This window comes from Branchiostoma lanceolatum, chromosome 19 (assembly GCF_035083965.1).
Source record: "Branchiostoma lanceolatum isolate klBraLanc5 chromosome 19, klBraLanc5.hap2, whole genome shotgun sequence".
NCBI classification, from domain to species: domain Eukaryota; kingdom Metazoa; phylum Chordata; class Leptocardii; order Amphioxiformes; family Branchiostomatidae; genus Branchiostoma; species Branchiostoma lanceolatum.
The window spans coordinates 7,571,481-7,587,063 of NC_089740.1; the positions used below are offsets into that span (position 1 = coordinate 7,571,481).

Below are 15,583 nucleotides of genomic sequence, written 5' to 3' on the forward strand. Positions count from 1 at the left end.
TAGCAATGGTAGTGTACAGTCTTTGTGATAAAATGACTATTTGTTGATTCTTGTGACCAACTGGACAATTTCATTCCAAAACTGTGCTCAGCTCAATTGTCACTTACGTTGTATTCATACAGGTGGTTGGAAGATTTTTCCCGGGGGAGTTAAAGCTTTGTGGCGCACCCCATTCAAACCGTTTCACAAGAATAAGTTCCCTTCAGGCTATATATAACATTTGTTGAGTTACCAATCTTCTGTTAAAGGTGTGATATCAATCTATTTTGTAATGACATTTAACCAATTTCCACAGTGTTCCTTTCTGGTATTGTTCTGCCATTTTCCGATTCCTAGTCTAATCCACATTATCCTGACTAATCCACACTACATGAGTATAGGAAATATCTTGTAAAGTGAATCTGAAATTACTATCAGTTTACGTTTACATAATATTTGTGAGGTTAAGTCTAAGAAATTGGAACATTTTGATAACCGTTGTGGTCATTAAGTATTGATTTATGATGTCTAAAAAAACTGTTTGACAAAGGTTGACATGACGATTCTTTATTTAATCTGAGAACTTCAAGCATTCTTCTCTTTAGAGTAGAGGCAGAGGACAATGATATAATACTATTTTCTGTTTCAATCAGTGCAATTCTTAAACATTTTTTTGCTCTATACTACTATGCAGCGAGTTCCACACATTCTAAGGCAACATCTTCTTTCACACTATTGTTACATCTAAATTTTACGTGCAAAAAAAATAATTCTGTGGTGCATACAAATTCCATGTTTGAAAAGCCAGATCGTTCACACACATTGAATTTTAACTTAACATAACTTTATAGTATTTGACAAGTTCTATCATAAAAAAAAAATGCGGTGCTGTATAATTGTAGCTAGATTTACTTTGCAAAAACAAAAATGTTCTTGTGATGGATTGATATTCCATCATAAATTCCCCACTGGTAACGGTCTTAGAGTGAAACTATAAAAATCTTATGGTGATATTTACAATCAACAAAGGTGGTACAACAAAGGTAAAGTTGTATAAATGTTATCTATGGTAAGAAACACACTGTATATTACATAAAGGTGCAAAAACAACTACTAATTTACAGACAATATTTGTCATCGATTGCACTACAAAGAAATGCATAGTTCACAGTAAAATTCTATGTTCACTTAGTCTATTTTTAAGACACAGGCCTCTTGCTTTGTTACAACATCATTAATCCTACATTTTTCTGTCATGGAAAAATGTCCTTCCTTCCAAAACATTATATGTGGTCAACTGTTTCACACTATTCTGCTAACGTGTGTGGCTTTAATGCCATTTTTGTTTCTTCTTGAATTTGATTGACTTTTCAATCAGTTCAATCATGATTGGTGGGATATCAGTTTCGTTTCATGGAACATTGTAGGCTAAATCAGTCAGTAAAGATAATCCTTATTGTTGAAATTTCCTTTTCTATTAGACCTAATCACATCAAGTTATTCATACCACTTTTGCTGTTCCATGACGTTACTTTAAATTTGGACGGCATCAAAAAAGGAGTTGCAACATTGCCCTATAGGAGTAACTGTTTTTGCCTTTGAGGAATTTCTGCCTTGGACACATACGTGTATATGCCTAATGAACTTATCACTGGAATTTCAGTCTTTATTAGCATTTTTAGATTTACTTTTTCCACAATCAAATAAAACTCTTTAGAAGTTATCTAATGTCGTACATGGAAGAGCAGGAAATGTCACAGAGGAAAAGTGTATAAAAATGCTAACTGTAAATATTATTTATCGTTAGGTCAACAGTTTCTTCAGCTTTTTCTTCTGATATTGTCGGTACATCTATAAAGATTATGATTCAAGTTATCGTTTTTAAATCCAAGGAACAATATTTGTCACTTCATTTTCACACACAATTTCAAGTTTGTAGCCTAGCTTTAAAAATGTATGTATCACAGAAATACATTTTCAAGGAACTTCAAACAAATCATGTAAATTATGTACTATTTTCCTCAGTCCCCTGCATAGTTTTAAAAGTATTCTAGAGTAAACTGTTGCTTCTTCAATCATGCAGTTTCAAAATTGTAACAAAAATCATGTTCAACATGTATTGTTTTCATGATCAGTGGCATATCGTATTCTTGATTTAATTAACGTAGTCCAGCTCTCTCTGCTTTTGCTTCTTCGATACTGTTGGGAACGACGGCGTTGAGACAACAAGTTACGCCAACAACAAGCATGATTATCCCTACTGACAACAGTAGGAATGACCACCAGTTGTCCTGGAATATAAACAAACAAATGGTACACAAGTTAATAAACAAAAACAACATCAAGGATTTTCCAGAGTTTTCAAATTGGTAAGTTTCAAAAGATTCACGCAAAAATCTTGCAAAGATTAGGCTCAGAGAGATATAAACTGAATGTAAAATCAGGGAGACATTAAAATCAAATTAGAGATAGAAAGAGCCAAAAGTGGTAAAATCCTTGATTTTGTAGACAAATATTTTCAATTGAAATGCTCCTGGAGTATTCAACAAAATAGAAGTACAATGTACTACACATGCCCATGATTAAAAAAGGATTGAAGGTATAGAGCTTGCAAAATTGAATGCTCTAAATAACTGATTTTCACTAGGGCAGCTCTAAAAAGAGTGATACAATTGTTTATAATTGAACTGTTGTAAAATTGCAAGACACAGCATGTAATATATATAAGGCATATGGACAGATAGAACCAAATTACAAGAAATGCTGATTGCTGATTGGTAGGTAACATCATGCTAAATATCAATGTTCAATTTCATAAAATTGATGACAGCAAGAAAACTCTCCAGAGTAAAGAGGCAACATTCAAAAAGGTAAGTAGCATCAGCAAATATCAGGACAAAAAGAAACTATATTGTATTTTAAGGTAGCAGCCTTTTTTAGTGAATTCTTAATCATTCAAAAGAACTCAGCTTCAGGTAGTAAGATAGCAAACATTTTTGAAACCCACACATAATAAACAGCTTTGTTCAAGAGAAAGAAAATTCTTCATAAAGGCATAAAGAAGATCTCATTACAATCATGTATAATAAAATTGACAAATGGCTCCAATTCCTGTTCATAAATAGGATTAAAAAGAGCCCTCTAGACTGGAAGAAAACATCACCCAAAATTGAAGTACACTGTATTATTAATATGCAGGGGCTTAAAATGCAACCTGCATATGCATAGCACTGCAGGCATGCAGAAAAATCATATTGCGAGCCCTCAGTTACAGCCACCTTCCTTGTATTGTTCTGCTGAAGTCAAGACAAGACACAAAGTCAAGACAAACATTAAGACATGAAATGAAAGAGTTAGTAGACGCGACAGGCCAGCCAACCCATCTTAGGTTATAAAGACATGAGCAGACAGACACCAAACCGCACACAAGATTCAAACGGTGTCAGGAAAACAAATGACCTCTCAACGCAATCCCGCCGCTTCGGCTTTCGCTGCCTCTATACTACTGGGAACCACGGCATTGAGACAGAATATTATTCCTGTCACAATTCCTGCGATTCCGATGATGATGAGGAGAATGGCCCACCAGTATGTCTATTGGACGGAAACATGTTTATCACGTGACTCACAAACAAAAACAAACAACAAGCATTACTACAAGATGGAAAGTGAAAATAGTATTTTTTTTCTTGCATGCAGTAGTGTTACCATGACAACTTCAAAATGAAGATTATGAAATACTGATAGTGCTTTCATAGACTAAAAATCTAAGAGTCAGAAAATGTGGAAAAGTTGAAAGACAATACTAGTTATAAAAGGACAATGTCAGCTACATGTATTATATGTATCATGTATGATATGTTAGGAGTACAAAAATTGGTAAACAAACGAAATTGCAAATTTTCTACGCAATGAGTACACATAAAACAACAACAAGAAGATGAAATGCAACAAAAACATACATGTACTAAAATGAGTCAGTGAAGTCACCAATGTAACATGTTCTTCATAGCATACAAATTTATTTTCATTACAGGGGTAAAACAGAACAGGTTTTGCTATCGCTATACTGTAAAATGCAGAAATGTTTGCAGTGGTTTTATGTTCGCGGTAAACCTTTAACCATGAACTTAAAACTGCAGGGAAAAGCAGTTCTATTGTGTGACTGTAGCGCTTGTTTGAAACGTGAACTCAAAACCACCGCAAACACTCCATTTTCTCCCTACAGTGAAATTAAATCCCTGCGAACATTTCTGCATTTACGGTAATCCCAAACCTGTAATGAGACAAAAGTAGTATCATGTTAACTGAATGATTTTTACCTTGGCCCAATCTGAAGCTCCGTAAAGCACGAGTTTCTTGATTCTGGCGAGCGGTCCGTCGATATCGACCTCGCGACAGCGGTTGAGGTTGTCGCAGTAACCCTTGTTGTCGTCGCACACGTTGCCGGGCTCCAGAGTAAGCGGGGATTCGGAGTTGAACTCTGGGAAATACTTGCTGCTACGGCACGTCTCCGGTTGTCCTACAAAAACGTAAAAGCAAAGAAACAACAGTATGAGTCGAGAGAGGAGAATTCATTCGTAGTACCATGTATTAGTATTATTATTACTTTTTTAAGAACTATTCATTTAAAGTAAAAATCTTCCCTACACCTTTTAATTTAAAGGGCAGTGCCCATCTCCATTGGGCCACACAGTTGCAGGGCTCGAAATTCATTTTCGGAAATAGGTGCACTGGTGCACCCGACAAAAAAAATTAGGTGCACAGAGAGAATTTTGGGTGCACCACACAAAATAAAGTTGAATGTCAGCAAAACAAAATTACCAAGTTTAACGCTCTTAAGAACTACAATCTGTAATTCTATAGCTAACTAGATACATCAAGTAGAATAAAACGAAGGGTAATTTTAGCTATTCTGTCTAAAAGTCAAGATACTTACATTTCAAGAGTATTTTCTGTATACACACTGTACTAGTGTACAATTATAGTACCCTTACCCAGGGGTTTTTCTAGAAAATAATGACAAGAGGGAGCACACTGTGTCGAGGGAGCGAAGCGACCGAGGGGGGGATGGTGTGTAAGGGGGGTGGCCCCCCTTCCACGGTGTGAAGCCTTTGAAAAATTGCAGCTTAAATGGGACATTCTGAGGCTATCTGAGAGAGAAATTTTAGCTCATGAAACTTCAGAAATCGTAGAGTTAGTTCAAGGTTAGTTGTTCAAAATGGAAGAAAAAATAATAATTCCAGATTAAAATTGTGAAAAAAATTTTTTTCCACTGCAAAATTTTTTTCCACTGCAAAATTTTTTTGAAAGGAAACCAATAAATATAAAATTAGATTTTTGTTAAGTTTGAGTCCAACACAAATCACATTAAATTTTAAACCATGAAAAAAAATTAAAAAAAAGAAATACTTTAAGTTCTCCCTGGTGGCCTTTTTTGCTCATACTGCTTTTCCATTGAAGTTTTGGCATTGTGGCAAGCATACTAGTATATCTGTCCCTTCATGATCTGAACAAGCACCTGGCATGCCTGGACTTCATTAGCGGCAGGTCCGCGACGCTGATATGTACAGCGGGGTCCTTTTCAGCTTTTGGGACACCCGAATCCCTCAGCTGAATCATTAGAGTATTATATAAACATTGCCACGATCTAGCCATCTTTATCCAATTTGTGGCAGAAAAAAAGTCATCTCATTTCTGCAATGGATAGACTCCTTTGCCTTTTTCCGTTATATGCTGTGGGATGATATCTTTAGATGCTCAAATGTCAACAAAAACAGCTCGTAATCTCTCTAAAGCTGTCGGTGCAAGTTCCCCGGCTGTGGGTGAAAGGTCACGAAGTCTCGGGAAGTCTCGCTATCTAGGTCAGCTGACCTTGCATGTAAGCTATATCAAGTCTCGCGAGAGTAGCTGACAGCAAAGCAAGAAGAAACAAGATGGCGCCTCGGTTGGAAAAATATTATTTTGATCGTGTTTTGCACCGTCTAAACGGTGCATCTACCGCAATAGGAATATTTTGGACTAATTATAACATGTTTTATGATCTGCTACATTGTTTTGTGGTGGTGCTGGGATATTTTTAAGGAGGAAAGATCGTTTTCGGGAAAGATTGCATGTTGTACGGCAGCATGTTGTTGGAGAGTAAGAACATCGCCCAAGTGCGACCAGGGTTCAATCGGCATTTTGACAAGAGGGCGCAGGCCGAGAACAAGAGGGCGCGCCGCCCCTCTTTCCCGGTTTAGAAGAAACTCTGCTTACCTTATAGCCTACAAAAATATCTAGGTGCACTGGTGCACCCACAGTCAAAAATTAGGTGCACAGCTCCAATTTTGGGTGCACACAGGTGCACATGCACCCAGTATTTCGAGGCCTGGGTTGTGCAAGCAATACAAACCATCTCTTTACCACATCACATTTAAATGACACATTTCATATCAATTTTACAAACAACACATTTCTATTTATAAACTGTGATATTTTCTCTTCAGATCTCTCAACTTCTGGGATATGCTAGATTTGGGCATTCAAAAAAGTTTCTACTTTGAAGGATACTGTTCTTTTGTGGGTTTTTTTTAGGATATTGAATGATATTTCAATTGAAGGATATTGTTAAAGATGAAAGGGGATGCGGCATAAGAAATAAAGGAGATTATGAGAAGCATTTTGAAAAAAAGGACATGCCCCTTTCTAACCCACCTTGCTGTTGACAGCACACATGGCACAGTTCTTCCTCATTGGTGCCGTCAGCGTTCCTCTTACACTCGCACCTGTCATACCCGTACCGACGGCACACTGACTCGCTACATTGCTGGAAGAGATGCAAGCAACTTTTAAGAATACAGTACTAAGTTATCACTGTTACAATACTAGAAATAAGGTTTTATAATTGTTTAACTCACAAGATTTGTGCAAATTTTATCTATCACGACCAATGGAAGAATACTGCTCTTCAGTGAGCTTAATTGGTTCAAGATCACTTTCAGTTTCAGATTTATTGCAATCAACTCCAATGTTACATTTGCATGTTATTATAACATGAAATCTGTTGACAGTTACATTGAAATCATTTCTTACATAATATCAAGATCACAAGCAATTACACATTACTGTACAAACATGTTAAAATCAGTTTTTAAAACAAATTGTCCCTATGTCTTTTGAAAGCAAGCTAGGTAAAGGAGCCTACTACAATTACACAATGTTACGACTTATATAGCTTTAAAACTTTCACTTTATAAGAAAACTGGAGGCTTATAAAATAACTATCGCTCACCCCGTCGAGGCAGACACGTGTTCCCTCACTGCACATGGTGGTGAGATCAGGTTTGGCCGCAGGTTCAGGGCAGGAGGAGCTGACACCGGAACAGTAGGACGTGTGTGCACACTCTTTCTCACTCGCACACAGGAACGAACTGGGGTTGTACGTACACGTCGTGTTGCAACACGTTCCCTGGCTAGGGCTAAAGGAAAACATTTGTACAATTAGCAGTTATGTATTTATTTATCCATTTAATATCTATTGATACGTTTGTGAATATTAGTTTTCGGGAAGTTGAAGAATGAAATTCTGATGTAATCTATACCGCTGGATAGGGGTGGATACCGGTTCGGCTTAATAAGGTTCAAGTCCAAGTTTAGGTCCAGAGATTTAGGTTCAGGTCCGGACCTGAACCTGGACCTGTCCAGTTGATGTTTTGTTTTATTAGACCAATATTAAGCATTGAGAATTCATACTGACGTGCACGACTATAAAAGTTCTTGCGGAGAAGACTTTCAAGATAAACCAGTGTTTGATATTTGAATATTGCACTTGTTTTAAATGCCTTTTTTGTCAGGGGGGAGACTCAAAACACTTTTTATCAAACAAAATAGAGAAATATATTTGTACTTTGTTCAGTTTTTTTTGGACTCAGGTTTTTGGCTTTAGGTTTTTTGGACTCGGTTCTTGGATGTTATAAAGGTCCGAATCAGGTCCAGCGAACCGGTATCCACCCCTACCGCTGGATTACAATATGAAAATCAGACATTTCAGATGTTCATCCGACATCTTTTTTTCAGTAAATCTTAGGTAAACATTTATTTTGTCATCTGATACTTTCAGTTTCATATTGTAATCCAGTGCCCATGCCTACAAGATACCCTTCAATCAGATAGAATTTTAAGGATGAATAAGAAAAAAAAGAGAACTCTTTCCAATGAAATTCTCACAAGAAGGAAAACTTTCTTCTGAACTTTCTCAAGTTAAGAAATCAATTCAAGTCTAAATTTCTTTTGTATTGGTTGGCATTTTTTTGGAGTAGGTTCAGAACAATACCTGCATGTTGCGCCTTGTTTGAGGGTACATGCGATCCCCGAGCCCTCCTGAAACTGGCCGTTACAGCAGGCATCTCCCATCTTGTCACACTGGTCCTGATAACCACAGTCACACTCCTCTCCCTCCTCAACTATGGCGTTACCACAGATGGCAGAATCAGCGGCTACATGAAGACAATAACATAGCAAAAGCTTTTGTCAATAGAAACATTCATTTTTGGTAAGGGCAGTGCTTTGTTATCCACTGTGTCTAGGGCAAGGTATTGGAAGGAGGAGCCCAACCCTCTCCTTCCACCGTCTTTTACCTTCCCAACCAAAGTCAGGTACCAGTTGTTACACCTTGGTGGAGTGAGGAAAGTTGCCTTTTCCAAGGGCACAACATTGGCATCATGTTGGGGGATTTGAACCCAGGACCTCTGCTGGGTTCTGGGCCAAACACTGTAACCGTTAAACCAACACATATAACTTTACTAAGTTAAACGTTTACTGACTTATAGTATAAGTAGTTCAAATAAAATGTAGTAGTAGCAACACTAAGACTTAGTGCTAACTGATATGTACAGTAACATATCAGTTAACACATATCTTTGATTAAACATTCCTACACATTCTGGCTTACGGTAACTTTAAATTTGTAATTATGTTTTCAGAGATTTGTAAATAATCTAGACTTACGTCTATAACACCTCTGTGACCTTGAGCCCACTGTGCGTTTGATGCTGTCCATGCTGCATGAGGAGAACTTGTTGTTGTTGGACTTGTCTCCGGACGTGGCTTGGGCAAACATGATGTAGTTCCCAAACTCGCCGCCAGGGGAACAGGCGCCCTCGGGATCATGCTAAACGTTAGAGTAAAAGTCAGTAAAATACTGGAAAGACAAAATTTGCAAGCTAGTACAGCATGTTTCACTCCATCTCCGACCATGCAAAAATGGACTGTTTTAAAATCACCCCTGTGCAAATATGGAACATTCCAAAATAACTTATGCCAAAAGGTAACAATTGCAAAGTCATACTAGTTCAAAATGGAGATTTCACAATTTGACCCCTATGCAAGAATTTTAATCTAATTCTTCTAACTATTTTACATATGATCAATTTGCATATTTGGGACCAGTCAAAGCAAGTCCAATGCACCATACTCACAGGAGATCCCCAGCTGTGGCCGACTTCGTGGGCAAAGGTGATGTGAGACACTTTAGGAGGGACGTGGTTTCCATACAGCTGTACTGAGACAAGGCCTGTGTTCCTGGATTGGTGCCTTCCACTGTAGCTCAGGTACCTTTAAAGAATTTTAAAAAAATTAACTTTCCTGCATGCACACTGATTGGCTCATTCATAATAAGTCACATAACCACCATATAAGGCAGGGGTAACCTGCTTATATATATATATATATAGAAAGAAAAAAAAACTTTCATACAGAAGGACAGTTGACTCAAAATCGATAAATAAAGAGAAGACAAAGTTGTTTTCTTAACTAGAACTGGATCTATTTTTGTTTCATTCTACATAATGTTACGTCAAACAATTGAAACAAGAATCAAAGATCTCAGACTTCGGTGAAAATTTTTAGTTTTCGTGAACTTCTTATTTTACTCAATATTGTTAATATCTCTGATTTTGTTTAATGCATTTTTATCACTGACTCTCATAAGGTAGCAGACATGCATACAGCAGGAAATTGAAGAAAGTAAATGAGATTATTCTGGGACCTTTCTGGGACCTTTGACCTAACTTCCTGTCAGTGGCCCTGACATGCATGTGGAAACCTGAGTCACTCTACTACATTCAAATAACTACAGACACAAAAGCAAACGAACAAAGAGACACACCAAAAACAAAACAAATTCCTTACCTAGAACAAATGCTTCCGACCCAGGCCAGCCCCAGAGTGCCCTCGAAGTCCCTGTCTGTGAAACCATAGGCCAGACAGTAGGGGTTGTGGTTGTAGTTGGACAGTAGGTCCAGGTAAGCTTCTGCTCCAATGTTATCCGGCCTGAAGGGGTTGTCAGTTTCTAATGCATCCCGACTGGTGTTGATCTAACAAGAACAAACACATGCATCTGTCAAGCATACATGTAGTACTGTCAATGCATTTAGGTTCGCAGTGATCTAATTTTGTGGTATAGAAAAAAATGTTCGTGGTGGTTTCGACTTTGCAATTACTATAAGAGTATAAATGCAGAAATGATTGTAATGTTTTTATGTTCGCAGTTTTCGTGGTGAACTCTTTACCACAAACTTAAAACTACCGTGAAAAGCTGTTCCATTGCATAACTGTGGCTCTACTATTGTTTCAAATGGGAACTCAAAACCACTGCGAACACTCCATTTTCTCCCTACCGCAAAATTAAATCCCCACGAACATTTCTGTATTAATTTTACAGTATAGCCACATACTACTACAGTTAGTGGAAACGCACCTTTACGGACAGTCAGTTGGAAAGCACCTATAAGCAAATCGTCAAGGGTGCTACAGATCTAGACGGACAGAACAATCTCCTTTCGTCAGTGTTGGCGTGATCAACTGTCACTGATCTAATTTGATTGACATGCAAAGCTACCAGGTAATTGTTAATTCATAGAGCCCATTGGGGAAGCCTGGGCACCCCTCCCCCAATTTTTGGACAGCCTGTCTATAAATCCTACAAAGACTGATACGAACCCTGATTCTTGTGACTTCTATGCCGTATCCTGTCTTGGCGTCCAGAACCAGCGGCCGGTAGATGGCGTTCACGGCCTTCACGTGTGCTGCGATCTGCGCCACCGCCGCTTCCCACGTACCGTAATATCTGAAATAGATTAAGACATAATATTATGTCAAATAATATACTCAAATCAGCCTGCTTGCCCCTTTACGTTACCTGTATGGGGAACACATGTGCATGTGTATTTGTAATTACCAGGAAAACAGGACGTCTTCTAGGCGTCCCCTGCTAAAGGAGGGTGTCTAATGTTTTCTAAGACCCTGTTCATATAAGCCTATCATAGCCGGTTGTATTAAATCATAGAGTTACCCGGCTAAATAAGCCGTCTATCTTAGCCTGACATGAATGCAAATTAACCAGCTAAATAAGGGTTCTATCAGAATATGTCCAATCCTTCTCCTGAGGTGGATTCAATTTACCCTGCTAAAACCCTTATTTGGCTGGTCGATTAGCTTTCATGTCAGGCTAAGGTAGCCAGCTAAATTAGTAACTCTTTAATTTAATTCAACCGGCAGCATGATAGGCTTAATACCAACAGGGTCTTAGTGTAGGGCATCCAAAAGATATCCTGACACCTTAAGCTTGCTAGCTAATTATTTATTTGAATGTGTGTCAGGATCTACAGTTAGTAACTGTTGCAATGTGGATAGAATTTGGTACTTACGCGTAGAACTTGTGGTCCGCCATGATGTATATCTGGCACGTGTTCTTGGTCGGTACTGTCTGTCGACGGTAGCGCTTGTGGGGATCCGCGTACTTGTTGTACTCGTGGTCGTTAACCTCATTGCCATCAACCTACATTCGAAGAAAAAAACATTTGGAAAAAAAAAAGAGGCTCAAAAATTCACATTAAAAAAAGACTTTTCTTCAGACTTTATGCTTACCGGTATTTTAATTTTCTCCGTGTCTTTTTGCAATTTTGATTCATTTCAAATGCCTAGGAGGTAAGATTTATCTATAGAAACAATCTTTCGGTAATAATTTCAGAAATGCTTTAATGCTACATATAGGAAGAAGAATTAATATCCTATAGATGCTTTCAAAATTACACTAGTGACAAATAATTTCAAATTTCATCATTAGTATAAAGAATTAACAAATAAAATGCAATCTAGCCATATAGTATATACCTCTTCGGGCGGGAAAACAGTTTTGGGCTCATGTAACATGTAGTCGCCGTGGACGCCGCATCCCGTTTTCTGTCCCGGTAGGGGGTCTTCTACGTGTTCCGCCTTGTACATGACAGAGTGGACGTCGGCGCTCGTGTTGTAGCGTTCGGAGGGCTCGATGTAGTAGTCCCCTTGCGGTGTGTAGATGAATCCTTCAAACCTGCCGTTGATAATGCTGCCATGGCACATAGTGGTACCAGGTTCACCTAAACACAACAGTTATAAAGTCAAAACATACAAACGGTTTTTCAAATTAGGCCATGTTAATTTGATTATATGGATGACATCCTCCGTGGACCCCAAAACTGATGCGAGTGTGCAAGAAGAAAAAAAGTTTGGCGAAAAACAAAGTTGCCTTCTTTTAATCTATGTGGTCAGGAACGATGAGCAAACTTAACCCACGACACGAGTATGGCATACCGAATGATTGATAGATTCTTCATTGACTTTGGCACTCCATAACATCAGTATCCATTTTCCAAAAAATTGTTTTGCAATTTACAGCATACATTTCCTCATTTTGCAGCTGCTTTGTAGGCTTTACAGTATGGCTGAATATTTCTTTTTGAAAACAGATGAAAATTGAAAATTAATTATGATGTGGTTCGCCACAAGTACTGTACAATACACATGAGGCTAGAGCTCTATATCCTGCAGCAGTATGTACACAATCTATTGAATTCTAAGCTCTAAATTCGTTCCGTTCCGTTCAAGAGGGTAATACTCGAGCTAGGTACTCATGTGAGGAAATAGGTGTTAAGTTCCAAGGGAACAACTTTTTTAAACATTGAGACCTGTTAGGGATTAAAACTCAGACTCTTTGCTTCTATTAGTCAACAAGGCCACCAATTTTTGCCACCACTATACTATCACCTAAAAAGAGCCATTGTACTCATTGAATACTACCGTAAAATCCCTATTTACGTACGCACTTTTTAAACTGTTCAAGATGCAAGCAGGTGCTCCAGGTCGAAGCCAAAGTCAGGGTGCGTACGTTAGGAGGGGTTCTTCCTCGGAAAAATCGCATATCAGCATGAGACTACGGTACATCTTCATGCAAATGAAGTGTGGAATGCTACCACACAATCAGTAATAAAGAATGGATAATACATATATTTAAATTGTTTGATACCTTCTACCCAGAAGCATTTTCTCAGTAACCTTTTAAGTCGGTAAACATCATCGGAAGGATGATCATGTCAACCTCTAACTATCCACAGAAATGCTGGAGAGGGGGTGCGTACGTTAGGAGGGTTTTCCCCCTGAACATTTCAACTCACTGAGTCAGGCCTGCAATGGTCCCCGAATCGGGGGTGCGTACGTTAGGAGGGGTGCATACGTAAATAGGAATTTTACGGTATCACTATAGGATACAGATGAACTACTGTTAGATTTTAGCCCCACTCACCAACAAGATAGCCTGAGTAGATGTGAGACAGGTCTATCTGTTTGACACCTCTGCTAGTTTCCAGTTGGAAGTCTTTACTGAACATACTGTTATCTGGTGACAGTTGTAAGTGGAAGTCTCTGCAATTAGGAAGTAATAGTCAGAGTTGAGTTAGAAGAACTCTACACAATGACATGTACAACTACTGACAAGTATGGTTTAATTTACATAGAGCAAAAAACACAAAATAATTGATTAGTTAAAGGTTTCACACACACTAAAAATGAATATGCTTTCCTTCATTTTATTTTAAGCAAAGTTGACATAAATGTATAATAGGAACACTGTCATCTACTTAACTTAGAAGAAACATTACTTGATCAGAACATCATATTATATGTACTAGTATATCAAATATTGAGCTGGAGAAAAATATACAGGTTGGAAAGTATGTTATTAGGGAAATGGCTGACTCAAATTCAGTAACTTCAGGTATATTCTAAAGAAATATGTTTTTAATAACTTTACGGAATGATATAGTAACAACAAAGTGTTGGGTAAGATGATGTGTCATTTTCGTCCTTTCTAACCTTCTCCCTGCTGCCTAACCCTGTAACCAATACAAATTTGGTGCCAAATGCTACTTCAGCAGGAAGAAGGTTAAGAAAACATGGAGTTTTTACCTTCCATGTGCAAAGAATGCGAGGTGAACATCCTCATGAGTGGCCTCCCCCATAGCCGCCCTCTTGACTCGCTCATGCTTGGCCTGTAGAGTCTCTGTACTGTACCTGAGTCCTTCGTAATGACTTATGAAGTCATTCAGTCTCTCACCTGTAGGAGTTAAGACAATAAATTATGATAATGATTTCAGAACAAATATGTACAAATATACATTTGACAGGGCTATGATTTGGATTTGAGGAACACTTCCACAGAAAGTATCATGTCAGATCGTGTTTGCGTATTTAAGGATGACATCCCATCTATAGTATCCAAATGTCGTGTCGGAAATGACATCGTAACTAAGCAATGGACGAAATTTTATGCAACATTCATGATTGAGCAAACATCCAACAGAAACTCTGATGAATTCTGTTGTAACTACAACTCCAGATATAAACTATGCGTAACATTACAAATATGAATTTCAAATATAAGGTAAGTTAGGGATGATGACAATTCTAAAATCTGACATTTATTTATAAATTTCATTTATGGTTCATTTATGTATTGTTCATGTTTTATTAGGCCAAGGAGGTTATATAGACTATCATTTTGACCTTCAAGATATAATCTCAAGTAACAGACATGGAATAAATAAACTGTATTCAACAAAAGATTGAAATAATATCTTATTATTATTTCCTGGAAGATAATAATTTTTGCCCCCCTCCCCATTTCGTAAATCAAAAATAATTTGCTTCCCATTCTAAAACTGTGGTCAACCTATTTTCACTTACCTGTTGTGACAACTACGGTAGAAAAGAGAGCTGCAAACACGACGATGGAAGCTGTCTTCATCTTTCTCGATGTTTTTCAGTCACAACAAATTTTGCGGAACTGAAACTTGACAGTATAATTCGGAGCACCTGTTTCGGCAAGCCTAAAATCAGCGCTACCAAACTCTTGCGTCTTACAGAAAGCGTCAAGACGCTGTGACTTTCTTCACTTAAGTGCTAAGATGTTCGCAGTGAATTAAGAATCGCCTTGACACGACGTGTGAAAATTTAAGCGCCAATTTTAGTCACTGACAATCCAAAACGTTTGCATTCACTTCAACATGGCCGCCGCCCAACATTGTTCGGTCCGTGTATAACCGAAATACATGAAATGCACGAAATACACGTCCGAAATACCGAAATGCACATAAAGATGGAAGAAATCTACCGAAATACAGTAGGTTTGATGAGATAACATCACAGGTTGCTATGTGCCGGCATAAGATAATATATTTATAGTCCTGGCGACAAGAAAATGACAGAAAATACTTCACGATCCCAGCTATTTCGTGTATTTTGGTGGATA

At 38.0% G+C, this 15,583-nt stretch overlaps 1 protein-coding gene across 2 annotated transcripts; it reads right to left on the bottom strand.

Annotated features, from left to right (window-relative positions):
- Positions 1–530: 530 nt before the first annotated feature.
- LOC136425309 (disintegrin and metalloproteinase domain-containing protein 10-like) lies at positions 531–15,379 on the bottom strand. 2 transcript variants are annotated; one of them, XM_066414153.1, is made up of 15 exons: positions 15,019–15,379; positions 14,242–14,389; positions 13,580–13,698; positions 12,133–12,377; positions 11,667–11,797; positions 10,960–11,086; positions 10,150–10,334; positions 9,438–9,573; positions 8,968–9,130; positions 8,294–8,456; positions 7,253–7,439; positions 6,676–6,787; positions 4,302–4,501; positions 3,439–3,573; positions 2,156–2,270 (listed from the first exon to the last, which is right to left on the bottom strand). In XM_066414153.1, the coding sequence occupies exons 1-14, from the start codon at positions 15,077–15,079 to the stop codon at positions 3,442–3,444; spliced, it is 2,109 nt and encodes a 702-aa protein (XP_066270250.1). In that variant the 5' UTR covers positions 15,080–15,379; the 3' UTR covers positions 2,156–2,270; positions 3,439–3,441. The 2 variants fall into 2 exon arrangements, with proteins under 2 accessions (XP_066270251.1, XP_066270250.1); XM_066414154.1 differs by lacking the exon at positions 3,439–3,573 and having other exon boundaries at positions 531–2,270.
- Positions 15,380–15,583: the final 204 nt, after the last annotated feature.